This window comes from Lacerta agilis, chromosome 1, assembly GCF_009819535.1.
Source record: "Lacerta agilis isolate rLacAgi1 chromosome 1, rLacAgi1.pri, whole genome shotgun sequence".
In the NCBI taxonomy this organism is placed as follows: domain Eukaryota; kingdom Metazoa; phylum Chordata; class Lepidosauria; order Squamata; family Lacertidae; genus Lacerta; species Lacerta agilis.
The window spans coordinates 97,746,738-97,766,123 of record NC_046312.1 but is presented as its reverse complement, the minus strand read 5'-3'; the positions used below and the strand labels follow the sequence as shown (position 1 = coordinate 97,766,123).

Below are 19,386 nucleotides of genomic sequence, written 5' to 3'. Positions count from 1 at the left end.
CTGGACCCTGCATTTTCACTGGCGGCCCAAGTGGGGGTGAGGAGTGCTTATTTCCAGCTCAGGCTATCTCTGAACTGAGATACCTTGGCCAAGGTGCAATACACTCTAGTAACCTCAGGACTAGATTGCTGTAAAGTGTTTTACATAGGGATTCCCTTGAAGATAGTCTGAAAACTTCATCAACTGCAAAATGCAGCTACTAGAGTACTGATTGTTATTTCGATAAGATGTCACACAACACTTATCTTGTAGGATCCACACTGGCTGCCTACATGTTAATGCTGGTGGGTTTTCACCTATCCTGGCCCTAAGATTGGCAGATGTGGACTTCCTTGCCTTCCTACCAGCAGATGTATCTCACTGTCAGCTGAGATGGGATGTCAAATTCTCTCCCTTGAAGAAAAGGATGGATATAACTACAGGGATTTTGTTGTTTGGTTAAAAAAAAAAGTTTTTTGTATAAGCTACTCTGAATTTTAGGATTGTTTTACATTGTCTTGCTGTTTCATTAACATTTCAGGAAACTACGAGATCATATGATGAAGAGCAATCTATAAATCTCACAATAAGTAGTAACAACAACAACAACAACAACAGGAAAAGAATGATGGTTGAAAAAGCTTTGTCTACATCTTCACTGCCCCAAAGGAACTCTGGCCACACACTGATATTCTGCTTATTTTAGTAGTAGTAGCTATTTTAGGATTTCTATTAGTTAAACACTACTTGGTCATTTTTTGTTTTTGTTTTACCATTTATTATTATCATTATTATTTTTTAATTGGAGCTGTTGGAATTTGAAAAAGCAGGTTTAGAAAACAATCTAAATGTGTAGTACCCAGCCATTTTGGTATATGTGTCCACGAATCTTACATATAGGGTAATGGCAGTCTAGTAGGCATTATAGTATATATGTAACCCTCACAGCACCTGGGTATGTTTTACTACATGGAAAAACCAGACAAGAGTGTACTCCAGATTCTAATCAATAGTAGGGCTTATAAACACTTTCACTGTTGTATTATTTTCTCAAAATATTTATTTGTAATGAGATAGTGTTGTTCAGCAAATAGTACCTAAGACACAAAAGAAACAGGATACTTTCATGGCAATTTCATGCAATCCTCTGTGGTGACTTCAACAAACAGGTTATCAGGAGCAGGAGGATCCATAGAACATGGATGTTCCCTTAGGCACCCTGGCTTTCTAGAGTGCCCACACCATGCCTGCATATCTAATTCAATGCATGTGATTCAATATGGTGTCAAGTTTATGACCATTCAAGGGAACTTCTAGGGAGCAACTTGACAGCTTCTCCTGATTTCACAAACCATGGACACCCCACTCCAAACACTGATGTGAACAGTTTTTAAAGAAAGAAAAGCTGCTTGCATCCATGGTAGTATTTTTGCATTCAGAAGCAACAATACGCACAAATTGAGAACTCCCAAGAAGATGTTTAAATGATCCACACCTAAATTATTTGCAATGTGCCTGTGGAGTTGATTGGATGTGCAGAATGACACAATCCACGATGGCATAACCTGTCATATGCACCTATGATAAGCTTGAATACCCCCAAGTGATAATGCTTTTCATAATGTGGTTGAAATGTTCGACAGAGGCAGCCAAATAAACAAAACAAGAAAACAAAAGCAAAAGAGGAAAGCAACTGAAAATGAGATTATTATTATTAATTTATTTTTAAATGTGAATGTTTTCAGCTCAATGCCAAACACTCTGCTTCCTTGGAGGTTTTTAAGCAGAGGGTGGATGGCCATCTGTCATGGATGCTTTAGCTGAGATTTTTGCATTGCATTGCAGGGCAGGGGACTGGACTTGGGGTCCCCCTTTCAACTCTACAATTCTCTGATTCCTCTTTCTCCTATCCCAGACAGCCACAAATTCCAACCATCTACACCACTTGTAGTATCCACAGTTGCTTTCCCCTAAGACCCAGTCAGTTTGAGGATAGTGACCATTAACAGCAATTTTACATAATTTGCTTTTTCATGGCATCTCCTCCTTCACCCATGCAGTGCTAGTAATCTAGCACAGGGACATACTAAATGCCTAAATCATTCCTTAACAATGTTTTATATAATGATCTAGTCCAGTGAAGTTTTGCCAGTTTCTTAAAAGGAAACTGAAGAAGACGAAAAAGTGTGTGTGTGTGTGTGTGTGTGTACCCAATCACCATAATCAATGATTTCATAAAATTTCTTTTAAAATATGCATGAAGTAGCCTGGGTGCTTAACAGGGGAAATTTGCTCAACGTCTCATGATACATACAAGTCATTGGCTATACTAATCTTCATATCGGTTCCCAAAGGATATTGGCGGCTGGCTGGGGAAGAGAGAAGGAAAAACAAATGTAAACTATCAGAGAGGATTTCCCAAGCCCTTTAAAATATATTATTTTCTGTCAATCTTGCTATGTACTAAAAGCGCTGCAAACTCCATCATGCCCTTAGCCCATTAAGACTGTACCAAGCTGTTTCTCTGGAAGTTGGGAGCCTTTGCAGTGAAGCTTCTTTGCCTTTGCCCACAGAGAGCCTTTGTTAACTGACAAGAGGACTGAAGCAACTGGCTGCCTTTGAAATGGATATGTTGGGTCAGTGAAAACTGCTGGGTGCTTTTCAGTGGGTCTGTATCCCTTCTTCTTCTTCTTTTAAAAAAATACAGTTTTGAAAAGTAGCTGCTGCTTCTCCTTCTCCTTTTCTCTCTTAAAAATAAATAAATCCTGGTTTTAACACCCAACCCATTTTCACTGACCCAATGAGTCAGTTTCAAAGGTAACTTCAGTCCTTAGTTGGAGTTTAAAAGGTAGCAGTGCTGATTCAAGCTCTTCTCCTTTAAACTGATAATGGTAGCTGCCAATCAGATTCAACTCTGGCAGGTTTTCAGAAAAAACCTGCGCAGGTTTCATATTGAATTTTTCAAAATCCTGGAAAAAAGGAACATGGGCACTTGCTTGTAAAACATTTTCACTGATCTTGTCTTTTCCTTTCTTTGGCTTGCTGATACAAGAAATAAGAATGAGGTAAAGCATCATTTATCTCATTGGCCTGGGGGATATGCAAAAACAGCCAGCTAATCAGATCTTAGGATAAATGAGACTACTATTTACCACAGTGTTATACCACAAGGGGATGACATAATGTGTGCCAATACATATGGGGGGTAGCTTCAGACAGTACAACATGGATGAATCCTCTTCATATTTATATGCAAGTGAAGGCCCCAGTGCAATCAGTGGTCCTTAAATGTTCATAGTTGGGCACAGGATCACAGCTCTTTGTGACTACTAATAGTGACTAATAATGCCACTAGTGCATTACCTTTAGAAAGGGGATGCAACGCTTATAAATCCAATGCTGAAGGTATGCTAGAATCCATAAAATTTCCAATTACAGAGCTAGAATTTATTGTGCACATATGGAAAATAATACTTGTAAAAGAGAGAGGGGTTTGTGCCTGGTGCTGTCAATACTGTGAAGGATGGGGTGATTATAAAGCAAATTAACAATACTTTTAAATGTGCATTCACTTATCTTTCCAATTAAATCCTTGTTAAACAACTGCACAGACAGTAATGGTACTTCTGCAAAGCATGGATCAAGACAGTTTTATTGTAATTTTTACTTTGTAACAATTAATCAAGTAGTCATTTTCTTTATTATTAAATTATTTAGTTAATAAATATTCTCAACTGGCCAACGTATTTGTAGTTCACATGCAATTTTTTAATGCTGGAACTTGTATTTGAATGTTGAATTAGATGTAGGACTCACTCAAGAGCCGTTTTATTTTATCACTTATTATTGTGGCAAATAAAATCAACTCCTATTAATGCCAGATGACTGTTTACTTTATAAAAATCTGCCATACTTTAAGGCTATGTTACAGTCTCACAATTCTAATAACAATATTTTTCGTTTGCAGGTAGCAGAGGCGTTGTGTGTGATGCAGGTATGAAATATTAACTTTCCCTCAAAAGGTGCATATAGATACTAAAAACGCAATAATTGACCTATGGGTGGTGTGCTGTATTTTACAGTTAACATGCAAATAAGGACATTCAAAGGTCAAGCTATTCTGCAAATGCCAAACATTTTGTAAACAAAGAGCTTGATATGAGACAATTAAGATCTACCTCATTTTATGCATGAATTGACACTTATTGAGCAATGCAATAAACAGTGATATTGATATTTCTGTGGTTTGTGATAACTATACACATATTAGGACAAATTTTAAGTGCTACAACTGGGTATAACAAATCCATAACACTTTATATTCCCCCACCCCCTATAAATTTAGTGCTCAAGGGAATTACTTGAGCAATTCCCCTGGAAAAAACCAGTTGAATAATAATAATAATAATAATAATAATAATAATAATAATAATAATAATAATAATAATAATTTATATCTACCCCACCCATTAAAAACTTCAGATGTCTTGTAAATGTCATATAGTTGTTTATGTCCTTGACATCTGATGGGCGGGCACCACTACCGAGAAGGCCCTCTGTCTAGTACCCTGTAACCACTTCTTGTAGTGAGGGAACCGCCAGAAGGCCCTCAGTGCTGGACCTCAGTGTCCAGGCTGAACGATGTGGGTGGAGATATACAGGTATACAGGACTGAGCCAGTTTAGGGCTTTAAAGGTCAGCACCAACACTTTGAATTGTGCTCGGAAGACTATAGTGAAGAAGACACATACCCTGTGATCTTTGGATGAAGGGCAGTACATAAATTTAATAAATAAATACATCATAAATGGCTAACCTGCAGTTTGGATATGGCCTTCCAAGCCACAAGAAGTGACCCACAGGCCCCACAGCTTTCACTCCTGAAGTGATCAGGTGATAAAGTTTTTTGTCTATTTTGTAGAGTACGATCACCATAGAGCAGGCAGAGTACTTACTTTATCTCCAAATCAGGAGACAAAAGATTTCTCTGGCTGCCTATTGGAGAGGATTTCTAAAGAAAAGTTAGAAGGATCTTTTGACTCCAGCCTCGGCGCTAATATCCTCAGCACTTAAACTGGAGATCAGGAAATAAAAGATCCTTCTGACTGCTTTGTAGAGATCCTCCTTAAAGCACAGCCAAGGGGATCTCATTGACTGATAGATTTTATCTATAGAAACATACAAAGAACATAAGAAAGTATTAAAAAAATCTGAAATGTAACTGAAAACATTTAAGAAACTCAGTTCCAGAAAATAATAGGCATAGCAAGGTCACATAAAAAATACCATCCACCTAGTTCAGTAGAAAGAGAACAAATGTCACTATTATTCTTAATGTTACTGCAGCAAAAATAAACAGCAATGAGTTCCACAAATCAGCATACTGAGATGGTGGTATTACATCTTTATTTTCTTATTCACATGCTTTAGAAAAGCAAACTGTTCTGATCCCAAACTACCCATCTTTCATCTCTGGTCTTTGCACTAAGGACCACAGAGATGAAGCCCCCTGCCAGCTCATTAAGGGCAAAAGGCTTCAAAAGGAAGAAAAACTATTTCTGTGTGAAGTAAAAGGCAGTGTTCTCCCATCATCCCCACCCTAGCACTGGAGTGGGGAGGGCTGAAAATTCAGATTGTGTGTTTGTGTGTCTTTGCATTTGTGTTTGTTTGTGTAACTTTATGTATGGATATTCAACTGCATATATGTGAGACTCTATATCTAGTGTGTGTGCTGTATTTGTGGTAAACGTGCATATGTGTCGAGTATATGTGTTGTCTGCATTTGTAGCTTGTGTGCACGTACTTACACATTGAGAATACCACGAATGCCATGTGCCCTTGGAGGGATAGAGGATGGTCAGTATGGTCCCTGGGTTGAAAATGTTAAGCCACTCCTTAGTATATGGAGCAATCTTTCCAAAGTTCCCTAGAAACTCATATGTATTCTATTTCAGAGTCAATAGGTCTAGGAATTATTTAGAATCTGGAGTAAGTGGATACATTTGCCACACATCCATTAGAAATCTATAAAGTTAACTTGGGCTCTGGATTGGAAACCTAAACTGAAGTACGAGGAGATGATGTCATCATAATGACAGCTTACGCAAAATTCACAACAAATCATTTCAATGGTGGAAATCAGTGAAACAGGGGTGGCGAACCTGTGGCTTCCAGATGTTGCCAGACTCCAACTCTCCTCAACCTACAAGGGCATCACTGTTCACTTATAGAAATTACAGCTCCCTTCCCAATTCTTCCAGTTTCCCATGTACAATACTGGATAGCCAAAAGGTTCCCTGATATTAATGTTGCCAATCGTATGGAATCTTTACTCTAATGAACTTAAATCCCACTGTTGAAGAAACAGTGACATCACACTAGCATTAATATTCATTTTGTTTTGCAACATCTTTCAAAAAGAGATGGGGGGGGGGAATGAGTATTACTGTCTCCAAGAATCCTCATGACTTTGTGCTACATGAATCAATGTTACTGACAAAGTTTTGAGCTGGGAACTGTGTACCATATTGAAAGATGTTATAATACAGGCCTCTTATGATCAAGATCTTTTCAGCTTTTAATAGGAAATATAAATCATTGATAAAAGATAATCTTGTCACCTGAAAGAAGAATGACCTTCTGTACAAACACACACACACAAACATGGATAAAATGTATACAGCAGTGCTTCTGTTGTCATTGCCGACAGAAGCCTTAACAACTGGTAATAAAAGATTGAGTAAAAAAGTGGGGGAAGTGATCCAATGTGCTTTTTTATATAAAAAATACCAGGAGACACTTTCTAAAATGTTTAACAATAAAGATGAACAATTGTAAGATTTTTGTCCTTTTTCTCCTCTCCTCATCATTCCCCCAGTTGCCTTTTATTCATTTTCTGATCATACTGATTACGTTCACAACATAAAGATAGGGGATACTGATAATGCTTAGGTCTAAGGCTCATTCTCTCTTTCTCTTAACCCCCTCTACAAAAAAACCTTACAGTACACTTGACATTCTCAAGCTTTCCTGCAATGTTTGGTGGTTCAAGATTCCAGTTGCAATGAAATAAAGACGGTCTAAATTTATGTCTGTTTTGCACTTCACAGAGCAGGGGTTTCAATGCAAGAATCATATATGGCCAAATGGCAGTGTAGAAATGAACAATCAAGTACTTTGCTCATGCAAGGATTGATAGTCTGTTCAATTTGGGGCATTTTAAATGGATTTTTTCATGCAGGGTTGGCTAATGCTTATTGCTGAATAATATTAACAGAAGCAACAAAAATTATGCCCAAAAATGCTGTATACAAAATAAATATAAAAATATTTTAAAAATCAAATTTTCCCCTTCTTAAGTACAATTGGGGGGGGGAGAGACAAATCACCATATTAATAGTAATACGTGCATCTCATTATTGCCAGTAGCCACCATAAACCCACCTTTGCAGAGTCTCTCAGTTTTGCACAAGAGGTAATAAGCCATGTGCTCTACTTTTGACGCCACATGCATATCAAGCTTCTGAGCTACAGCTACAATGGAAATACCTGCCAGCATTGGCAGGTTCTTCATGCCTTTTCCATAGGCCTAGCTCAGAACTAGAAGTTTGGCCCGAACTAAGCTAGCATTGCTAGTGTATGAAACATAATACGGTAATATGGGGCTGTACCTTCAGCATGTTGTTTGGCAATTCTTTTGATAATTTATCAGAACAGATATAAATTTGAAGCATTAATAGATATTTGGCAATAAAATGAAAGTAAAAAAAAATAAGAGGTTTAGCACTATGTAGCATTACGTGGGGGGTGTGCTTGCAGAATGAGCTCAGCTTGTGCAATGGGAATCTCACCCATGCACCTGTTAACCTAGGTGTTTCCCCAATCCTGCCAGAGCAGATTTAGGGGCGGAGGTAGGAAAGGGGTTATTATGTTTCTGTCAATGTACCTTGTCCAAAGTTTGGGATTGGAAGGTGTAGGAAAGGCTTTTCCTCTAGTTACAAGCTTTTCTTGACCATCACAACTGAGCTCTCTCCACCCCTGGTGTTTGTTGCGTCAACCCTTCAAATGGAATTTCTCATCATGATTCCTCATCTTAGCTGAGATGATGGCTAAGATAGCATTCTCTTCTTATTCTACAGGAAGCTTAGAAACATTTGTTTCCCTTTTGCTCACGTTTTTCTGCAGCATTTCATGATATCCAAATCACTGAGGTGCCACAAGGCACTTGGGACGGTGGGCCCCCACTTTGACTTGAGTTGCCTCAAGTACAGATTCGGCTTTGCCTCTGGTGTAGTAATCTGTTTCCCCCCCGAAAGGCTTTCTCAAAGCTGCTGCATATTACAAATAGGTACAACTGGATGTATTTATCTCTGTTTATTTCTTATTTGTTCAGATGGTTAACTACTGAAACTGTAAAGTTGGTGTCTTTTTTTCTAAAATAATTTGCTCAAGAGCTATTTATCTTGTTGCATTAGTAAGCCTCAATATATAAATAAAATATATAGATGCAGTTACAGGTAGGTAGCCGTGTTGGTCTGCCATAGTCAAAACAAAATAAAAAATAAAAAAACTCCTTCCAGTAGCACCTTGGAGACCAACTAAGTTTGTTCTTGGTATGAGCTTTCATGTCTCCTCTGGCAGCTGTTCTTTTTTAACAATTCTAGCGGGTCCTCACCTTGGAAAGATCACAAGTGCAACCTCTTATTTTCTCATGTCGCAGCAAATTTTTGACCTGCTGCATCACACTCTTGTTCATGGATATCTGTCAGGGGCACCAATGTAAGTCCTACGCAATAACACCAACACAGGATAAAAAGGCCATATTTGCAAGCCACCCTGAAAATTAGTTAGCTGTACACCAAATTGCCGGACTTGCATGAGGAAAGAAGGTGATGGCAAGTGTACATCAATGGATGACTGATCAAGCAGCTTGGTCTCTTCCACAGTTCTTTAAAGCAGAAATGAGAGCAGAGAATGAACATCTGAAACAGTACTTCTGGGAACAGGAAGAAGTGCAGTCTGTCTAGAGCTTGCATGGTGAAATAAGAGCTTTGACTTTTTATTTTTAAGTTGAATGACTTTACTGACTTGGTGGCTTGGGATGGATTTGGCAATTCAGTTTCATACAGAGATGTAGGACTTAGTTCATCCCTGGTGTAATTCAATCAAACTCAAAGTGATGAAATCCTTTGCATACATTTGATGACAAGTTCACAGAAATGTTTTGAGGAGACTTCAATGGAGTTACATTGGGGAAGAATTTGATCCTTTCTGGGATTTCCCCCCACTAATTTTAAATGTCTTATGGTTGTATTCATAATTTGAGACTATTCTTTAGAAATAAATGTGCCATATGTATATCAATCTCAAAATTAGGACAAGTCACAGAGCAAGAAAGAACACAGAACACCTAACTAAAATACCAGAAAGAAAACAGCAACAATCAATAATAATATAAGATTCTTCTACAATATTTTGCATACAAAAGTAAAAAAAAAGTAAAAAAAAAAAAAAGTTTCAGGAATATAAAATTTTATACGTGATGACAAATGTCTAGAAGAACAAATGTCCCAGTAGTCAACACTTCTCATTTACTAAGGCCATCAGAAGCCTTGGAAAAAAGTAAGTCTTTACCTGGCACCAAAAAGTTGTCAGCATAGTTGCCAGGTGGACCTCACTGCAGAGATTATGCCACAGAGCCACAAATGAAAAGGCCCTCTCCTTTGTCATCACCCTACAAGCCTTCCTCAGAGGGGGTTCCTGGATAAGAGCCTCAGAGGATCTAAGTCTGGACAGATTCATATTGGGAGAGGAGTTCCAGACGATATTGGGGTCCTGAACTATTAAAGCTTTATAGCTCAATATGCTCTCTCTTTAAAGGTGAAATGACCATGGGCATTTTTCAGAACCTCAGTATTAACATATTTCTAATACACACATTTTATATAACAGTCTGGAATATATGACAATCGGGAAGGCATACAACACATCAATAGCATTAAAACTTTTGGGTGGGTTTGTTCATTTGTCTTGCTCTATGCAAATACCCCTTTGCCCAGAGGTGCTGGGGTCCACAGATTGCAGCAAGGGTTTGCCCAGTATCTTGTCTGTGTGATGGGCTCATGGGAAAGAGCTGTCCCATGAGCCCTTGCAAGGGGGTGGGGAAAACCAATATAAGGCTGCTTCCCCTGGAGCTCAGGGCCATTCCGCCTAGGGAGCTTCCTGCCCACCCTCGGGTTAGAACCTTCACTGAGCAGTTTTGGGTCCCTGGTTCACACAGCCAGGATTTATTTTTTCTCTCAACCTGACTGGCACTTGGTTGGGTTTTCTCCACCTTTTCCTCAGTGAAATTATGGCCTTCCTTTGTTAGACAGAATAAGGTTGTTGTTTTGTTGAGGGCGAAAATGGCATTGGGCAGATCAACATAGTATGGGGAGCCCACATAAGGGGCCTGAGGGGAAGACTGACCATGGCACCCCCAAGCTTGGTGTTGGGGCACCTGCCTAGTAGGTATCTGCACCCTGATTGCCCAGTAAGACCTTGCTTGTTTGGCTTGCAGCTAGGCAAGGTTCAGCAATGGATGACCCCAATAGAACGGATTTGGGGCAGTCCAAACACGGCAGACCCATTCCATCGACATGGGGTTTGTGGAATGCTGAAGTGATCTTGGCCCCAGCGCCATGGCAACCCTTGCCTGCTGCTGTCAATAAGGATTTAGCCTGATTTTATCCCATCACCATTGTACAGTCTGTTTATTTGCTGCTTCATGGGTCAAATAATGTACCTTTCTGGGTAATCTAATGTTGGCTTTTGTACCTATTGCATAATTTTAGACTTATTTTTGTAGTATTGCAGAGAATCATTAAATTGTTAATGTGACTCAGTGCATATTTTTGACTATTACTCTTTCCCCTCCTGTGGCATCATTCCCAAGTGTCTTTGTTTTTCTTCTATTTCATTTTCTTATTCCATGTCTCTTTAGACTTGTAGGCCTTCTCTTTTTATGTCTAATATTTTAGCATAAATTTTTAGCATAAATTTAGTGTCACATTGTAATTCCTCACTCCTTTTGTTGTCTCTCCCCCCCCCCGCCCCCAATTCTTTTACTGGCTTATTTTCTTTTACAGCATGACTGTTGCTCTTCCCCTTCTCTCTTCCAACCCATATTTTGGTTGTTGGCAGTATCTCTGTACACTTCTCTTCTGCAAAATGCCACTCTTCATTCTCTGCCACTAATGTACCACAGCTTCTAAAATCCATTGTATTGTCATTTCAGACAGATAAGTACTAAACAAAACATTACCAGGGTGAAGGAATCACTTACCATGATTGACAACAAATCGCAACTTCTGTATCGTTGCCAGATTGCCGCTGACTCTGTATATTCCATCAACATCCAGACCTGAAACAGGAAAACATATTTCATATTGGCTTGTGCGAGTATTATACTTAAGATGCATGTCAAGAAAATACGAATGTCCTAAACTATAGAGAAAATTTTACTTCAGTGAACTACCGTATTTTTCGCTCCATAGGGCGCACCGGACCATAGGGCACACCTCGTTTTTAGAGGAGGAAACAAGAAAAAATAATTTTTTTCTGGTTTTCCTCCTCTAAAAGCCCTGTTTTTTTGAGGATCAGCTAAACGTTTTGCAGCTTTTTTTGCAAAGGGAAAAACCCTGTTTTTTGAGGATCAGCTAAAAGTTTTGCAGTTTTTTTGCAAAGGGGGCAAAGCAAAGCTCCTTTTGCAAAGGGGGAAAAGCAAAGAGGAAAAGCTCTGTTTTTATGGGGTTCAACTCACATTTCTGCAGCTTCTAAAGGAAAGGGAGCCTTTTCTACAGTTTCCAGACAGATAATCTAATCAGCCAGTCACATGTAGCTGGGGAAACAAACAACCTCCCTCTGCAGCACATTCAACAAAGGAGGGCGGGGCTGAAAGGGAGCCGGGGACTCTTATCTCTCTCCCGATCTCTGGCTGATCAGCTGCTGAGCGGGGTCCTTTCAACACCCCCTTTTCTCTTTGTAAAATAAAAAGCATGATCCTCTTTTGGCCCCATGGCAATTCAGCTCCAGGGACCACCATTCGCTCCATAAGACGCCCAGATATTCCAACTTACTTTTTAGGAGGAAAAAAGTGCATCTTATGGAGCGAAAAATACAGTACTTGATCAGTGGCGTAGGAAGGGTGGGGCATAGGGGACGCTCCGCCCCGGGTTCCAGGGGAGAGGGTGACACTCCCTGGGCCCTCCCCCACCACACAGCATCCCGTCCATGCTTCTTTACGGACGGGGCAGCCCCATGACCCACCACTCGCTCGCCGGCTCGCAGCAGCGCCGGCCGGTTGCATCCGGCTGGTGCTGCTGCTCCTGCAGCGAGCCGGTGAGCGAGTGGCAGGTCATGGGGCTGCCCGACCCGCCGCTCGTTCGCTGCCTCACAGCAGCACCGGCTGGATCCATCCGACGTGCCATGGCATCACGGCGCACGTGTCGTGACGTCACGACGCATGCACCGTGATGCCCTGCCCCCAGGGGGGTGCCTCTGCACCGCCGCCCCAGGCAGCGCGGAGGCTCCCTCCCCCACTGTACTTGATAACCATTCTGTTGATGAAACAGAGTCACATGATGTTCTTGTTCTGTTTTATTTACCTGAAATTTCCAGGAAAATCCTGTAATTCCATGTTGGAAGTCTAGCTTTTGGCAGATTTCTATAAAAATAGCTCAAAAATGTTTTGTTTTGTTTTGGTTTTTTGTTTTTTGCAAAAAAAAAGCTCTCAACCACTTTGGGCAAAATCAGAAAACTCCCCAATCATGTGTGGAATTTCATCTCCACTGGTGGAGTTAGTGAAGCTCTATGTACAGATTCCAGCACAGTTGCAACTCTGCTCTGGGATTTTGCTGTACAACATATTACTTATGGCAAATTTTAAGGGCCCTACAGAAACAATACTTCTGTATCTCTTAGGTACATTAAGATACCAGGAGCAGGCAAATGATCATGTGATCCTACCCTACAATCTCTTCCCAGAGGAAACTTCCCCAGTTGAACTGTGATCAGTCAGGGGATATACCAGTAACCACTGACTTTAACTATGTTGAATGGTAACCAGGTTCTAAATCAAAACTCATCAGCCAACTTTTCATTTGATTCCAATCCTAGTTAAACAGGGAACTTCTTTAATTTTAACCTCAGTAAAGCTGAGCACTGTGCGAATGCATTCTTTAATTTCACTTAAATTATAAAGTGGCAATTTGCTTTGGGGAGGGAAGAGATTTCATTTACAGTACATACATGGCCCAAAACTACAAACTCCTCAGATTATTGACTGCAGAGTGGTCTAACTAATTTGACTGGATCTATTCTAGACAATGTGGTTAAATGAATGCATCTGGAGACATTCAGTATGGCTAAGGGTTAATGAAAGTCTAAAATTAGCAGCTCTCCATAAACCTTTGGTACTGTTAATAAATTGAATATGAGAAACTAATCTGAAGGATAGTGTATCTTGAAGAGCAATCTTGAAGACATGAGTGAAAGTAGAGCCAATTAGCATTTTATTTGGACACTCCACAATATGGCAGACTGAGGAAAATGTTGAGAGCACTATACACCAATTACAGTGCACACATGCCATAGAGTTTCTTCTTTAAATACTTTGAAAGTCAAGCCAAACCAAACCAATATAAATTGGTGGATTTGGACATCCTTTTTATGACCACATTATCCCAGCTGGATTAGAAATTACTTATTTTGGAAAAACATTTAGGCCAAGTGTGTGTGTGTGTGTGTGTGTGTGCGCGCGCGCGCATGCATAAAAAAAGATGTTCTGCCTTTAACATTATTCTGTTCTGAGCTTCTGAACAGTTTTCAAAGAAAACAACTTCAACTTCTAAGAGCACCTTTATCAAGAACAAAAACATCCTCATTCTACTGTCAGTATTTCTTCATGGTAGGTTTCAAATGCTTGTCGGGGTAGTGGAGGGAGCAGGAGAGAGAGATAAAACAAATGTATTTTCAAAGGTTTTTAAAATTTTATTTGGGGATAGCATTAACTTTTAGTGGCAAAGAACATTCTGGAATAACGCATATTCACTGCAATAAAATACGACTCCTAGTTTAGTATATGCTGACTGTCTTATGTTTCAAAATGGTGTTTATCATTGAGACAGATCATTGACTTCCCCCAAGAGAATATCAATATTTCTCTCTCCCCCCCCCCGTTTTGTTTTAAGGAGCTTAGAATAGGATGGACACAAAACCAGGAATCATAATACAAACGGTGTCCAGAAACTCAGTCAAGAAAAATGCAGCTGTTGTAGCTCATTCCCACCATAAATCTTATAAGCTTTCCGGCTTATATCAAGGATAGGAATTAATTTTCTTTTCTTTTCAGAATGTGTGTGTGTGTGTGTGTGTGTGTGTGTGTGTGTAAAGCAATTTATTTTTAAAATGTTGTTGGGTTTGGGTCACAGTTTCACACCTTATACATTTAGTTAAACATTTCCACTTTAATTGAGACACTTCTGCTGAAACACTTCTACATGCCTCGTGTGGAACCCATGCCTGCTGCAGTGGATTATGGGTTATATTGAAGGAAGTGTAATATAAATTAACAAGTGTTATGATGAAGGAAGAACATAACATTCTACTAAGCCCATTGGGCCTCCTTCCTGCTGTGCACATGACATCACATGTGCACAATGAGCCCTTGGGCGGAACCCACTATGTGTGCCAACAGGGAACACATTGGTGAAGCAACACCCAACAGGATTCAACCTTCCTGCTCTCTGCAGTGCAGTTGGGGGGGGAAGCAGATGAAGCACCTCCTTACCATACCTCCTCCTGACCACATAGGGTTTTAAAAGCTCTAATTAAACAGTAGTCTCACCCCATGATTGATTCAGGACTGGATCTGGGTCAGGTGTTCCCCAGGTCTGGTCAGGGCCCTGGATCAAGTGGGGAGTCTCAGCAGTTTTTAGTTTATGAAAATTCCTGAGCATTGCCGTGCACTTTCAGCCAGTAAGAATATAGAGTTGTTACTTTTAAATAAGGCTGTCCATAATATTGTAGCTTCAATAGCTATATTCTGATCCTCAGTGTACAGATAAGTCACATAATTTTCTTTGATCCTCTCCACACTGCTTGATGTCTGAATGTTTGCTTAGCTATCAGTGAACAAGGAATAAGGACGACCATCCAGAAAGTAGAATTTAAACAGTAGACTGCTCATCAGCATGCAGACTTACACTTAAAATATACAAGTCAACTTTGCCTAGGTCTTAATTTAACTTCTGCTATGTACCACTGCTTCCGCAAAGCGAGTTTTCAGTTGAATCAAAAAGAACATTAGCAATAGTGGTGTCAGCAAGACTTGTATTGAAGGTTTATTGTGACAAACTACAAAACATACACTTTGAAGCTTTTTTTTTAAAAAATGTTAGATTATGCCATGAATGTGCCATCATTCTTGAGGCGTTTTCACTATAAATGAGCAGTTCCCCCTGATAAATATACGTGCTATGTTTTACAGTTAGAGGAGTTTGTTTCTTGGTTTTTTATTTGTCTTCTCTACCCCCTGCTCCCCAATTTTTGTAGCCAAACAAAATGACCTCATTGTTTCCCACTCTATTTTCTTTTAAACATTAGCTGGGATGATTGAGATTCAGGAATGTGGGAAAATGGATTCCCAAGCCATGTCTATCCCTTCTAATTCTGAGCTGTAATTTTTGGCTAGGCTTGAATCACAGTCATCACATTTCAGTATGAATCTCACTGTAAAGTGATCTTTCTCAAACATTTCTTTCACTCATCTTGGGATCAGAAACAAAGCAATCCTACTCTTTCAACAAAACCTTTAGAATTTTCTTTTTTTTTAAGCAAGAGGAGACAAAAAAGCAACCCGAATTTCCTTTAAGATATGTAGAGGTGTGTGCATATTTTAAAAAAGGAAACATCCACAGTTTGATTACAAATCTTGTCATCTATATGTCAGATGTTACAGCGAATTTGATCTGTTTTGTCTGAGGTCCACACAGCAGAAAAATTGGATGATTCAAATGAGCACACTGCTGAAGACAAGTTCTATGGTGTGACCAAAAATACAAGATTCTTTTTTTAATAAAAAAATCTACTGCTATTAATTAAAAATATTTATCACCTAATTTATTTCCGTTTACTTTTTAAATTACCAAGTGTTATGATGAAGGAAGAACATAACATTCTACTGAGCCTAAACAAAAAGTATAAATGATAGCAATTTGATTGAGCAGGAATGGCAATTTGAATTTAAGACAATTTTTTTGTTTTTCTTTTACTTTATAGTGTATATTAACATAACAAGGATCCAGGCTTAACCCCTTTTGACATAATGCTTTAATGGCAAAATTATGTCCTCAAGACACTAACAAATCATTGAACACTTTGGTACAAAGCTACTATGTCCTTGCATGGCCAAGTCCACTGTAATCTAACAAAAAACAAGTATGCTTCTATGGTCCCACTTTAGGATGTATAAAGACAGGAGTGCAGATTCTTCAGCATTATAGAATCAGTCAATGTGCTCCATGTACACCAGTCCACAACACCCACTGAGCTATTTTGCAAACAGTCAAAAAGACATGAGAAACACAACCACTGTGATGCCTAAGAACACAACCAGTCAACAATACCAACCATGCTCACCAGCATTTCATACATGAAAATAGGAACACCCTTGCTTAATTCTTAACACATCAAGGACCTGCAGCCCACTTCCATTATCACCACTGGCATGGAGAACTTTTCAACTGCTCCTAGAAGCACAGCTAAGGAGGTACAAGCCCATAGCTTTGGGGCAAGACGGTGCATGCAGCCAGTCTTCACATGCACAAGCTTTAAGTGGCTCTGAATCCTGATGACTGATTCTGATCTAGTGACACAATATCCATGTGTGCCAGCAATACTGTGTACCGGTATAATGGATGCTTACCCAGTCATGCAGTAGGCGGCTGTAATGGCCTGTCACAGCAGTCTCCTATCCCCAAGGAGCAACACTGGGGCTAGGCAGCCAGCAGTTGCGGAATTCCTGGGCTGCCTGCTTGGCAGGCTTTCAAGCCACCCATCCATTTGAATTCTGGCTGGGCTGAGTGGGTGGGGCTTCTGAGCTGAAGAGAGGAGCAGGCTTCACTGCAGTCCGCCCCCAGTCTATAAAGGCTATCTGCACCCGACTCTAGGGACTGTAGTCGGCCAAATAACATCCCTCTCTTCCCACCTGATTCAGTAATGCTATGGGTTTTGTATGTTAACCTTTTCCTTTCTAGGGCACTGCATTTATTGGTTCTATAATGTGGTGGTTCTATAATGGTTGCTGTTTTCAAAGCTGGGAAGAAATTTTCCTGCAAACAGATTGGCCCCACTTGCAGGTTTTGCCTTCTCCATGGCAATAGTCACAACTTTGGCAGTCAAGGCATTGGGAAGAACCCTTTTAGTGGGGGGGGGAGGGTGAAGTGGTGCACCACCCCCACCTTTGAACAGTGCAATAACTGGACCCCATTAAAGGGGTCTAGTCAGAAGTCTGTCCAAAAGCCAAGGCATGTGGCAGAAGGGCCATAGAGCTTCCTTCAGCGGCTTGGGAAGGCCATCCATGTAGACCTCCATCTTGTGGAGGACCCATTAATCCTAGGCTCGACCCTGTCATGTGTCAGCCCTCCACTAGGGGGCTGAGAGGAATATACACCCAATGCCTAAGCCAAATCAAACCTACCTTTGGAATCAAAGCTGTGGCCATTTTTTTAAAATCTCAGAATGTTGCCCTGTCCAGTTTGTTTATCTTCATATCTTAGGCCTTACTCCCTGGGGAGGAGTCACTGTGAGTGGGCGCACAAATGCATTTGTTTTTTACTTTTAGTTTTGGCTTTCAGCAAATCTTGCAACAAGCACAACAGTTTTGTAAAAACCAGTGCAATGCACTCTGTTGTTTTCTGCCACGCGATGTCTAATTGTATTCTTGCAAAGCTTAGCGTGGACTCAACTCTAGCAAGAAGTGTGGCTTTAGTCTCATATCTTAGTTCTTGCAGAAAGTTTTCCTCTTCGTTGACAATATGATTATTTAGAAATCCTCAGTGAAGAAAGTAATTCTGCTCAGTTGCTAAGCCAAAAGATAGCAACAAACTAAAGCAGTGGGCAAAATTCAGAGCAACTGGGATACAAATGAATTTTAACAGTGGCAATCTAATTTCCAAAGAGGTAATGTTGACAGATCTACAGTGAGGTCACTGAATGTGTTATAGTAACATCTGGCCTTACACTGAAAAACCAACTGTTAGCCATTGTAGATCCTAGGAGGGAGGAAATGATTAACCTCTACAGAGGCCTTTCTGAATGATACTCAGGGTCTCTAGAGTGTATTATAATAATCCATTGCTGAAGTTACAACAGCATGGGTAAAAATAGTTAAATCGTTGAGGTTTTTTTTAAAAAAATAAAATAAATAAATCTAAATTTCTGACCACACACAGATTGAAACCAGGCATACCTCAGACAGGAGTGAGATATAACCACTAGCTGGGGATTTGTTGTGTGCCAACTGAGAGGAGCTAAATACCTTTGACAGTGAAAAGGACATGTTAAGGTTCCTTCAGTTCCAGTTGTGCCTGTTTTCCTATGAAAATCACACAGCTCAGCAGTAAAGCACAGCTGACTGATATTTATTGCAAAAAGCAGGAGAATAAATCTCTCCTCTTACTTCTTCTGTCACAGATTAATGCCCTGAAAGAGTTAAGCAACATTTAAAAAATGCTAGATTATATATCTCATGGAGGAATATTTTCCCTGTATGTGTCTCTGTAATCCATTTACCTCTTTACAGATCCTCAAGCCCACCAGAGTGTTGCCGAGGTCCACATGATACCCGAGTGCTGCGTTTTGTACTTGGATCTCTGATTTAACTGGAAGAAGTTTGAAAACACATGTAGCTTGACAACTCCCTGCTGGCTACACAACTGAAGGAGAGTGCAAACAATTCCAGTAAAAGCCAGCTGTAACATATTCTCATTCGTATGGCTTAAGAGCTGCATCTTCCAGACAGTAGCACACAAAGAGGGCATTCTCAATGAATGCTGGAATTCTCCATGAAAACCTCCTTCATTCTCTTAGAAGGGCAATGACCACCTGAGAGGTGCCAGAACTGAGTTCCTGTGAGTACCCACCCCGTAAAAAATCCCTGGAAGAAGTGAAGGCACAGTTTTATGGAGTCCCAATAACATGGTTTGCGCATCATGCTAAGCCAGGCTATAGCTTAGTGGAACTTCAGATAGCATACCTTTAAGGTTAATGTGTGTGTTCATAGGCATACATACAAAATGATACTCAAATAGGAAGCTGAAGCCAGTCTATGGGTGTTTTAGAATAATTATCATATAAATGGAAATTTGA

The 19,386-nt window shown here is 40.0% G+C and overlaps 1 protein-coding gene across 2 annotated transcripts in view; it reads right to left on the bottom strand.

Annotated features, from left to right (window-relative positions):
• The window catches only part of ARHGAP15 (Rho GTPase activating protein 15), a 365,517-nt gene that overhangs the window by 112,800 nt on the left and 233,331 nt on the right, over window positions 1-19,386 (bottom strand). For both annotated transcript variants that reach the window (XM_033164256.1, XM_033164265.1), the window contains one exon: window positions 11,303-11,380. In XM_033164256.1, the coding sequence (XP_033020147.1) occupies window positions 11,303-11,380 (78 nt within the window). The remainder of the gene's footprint in view (window positions 1-11,302; window positions 11,381-19,386) is intronic.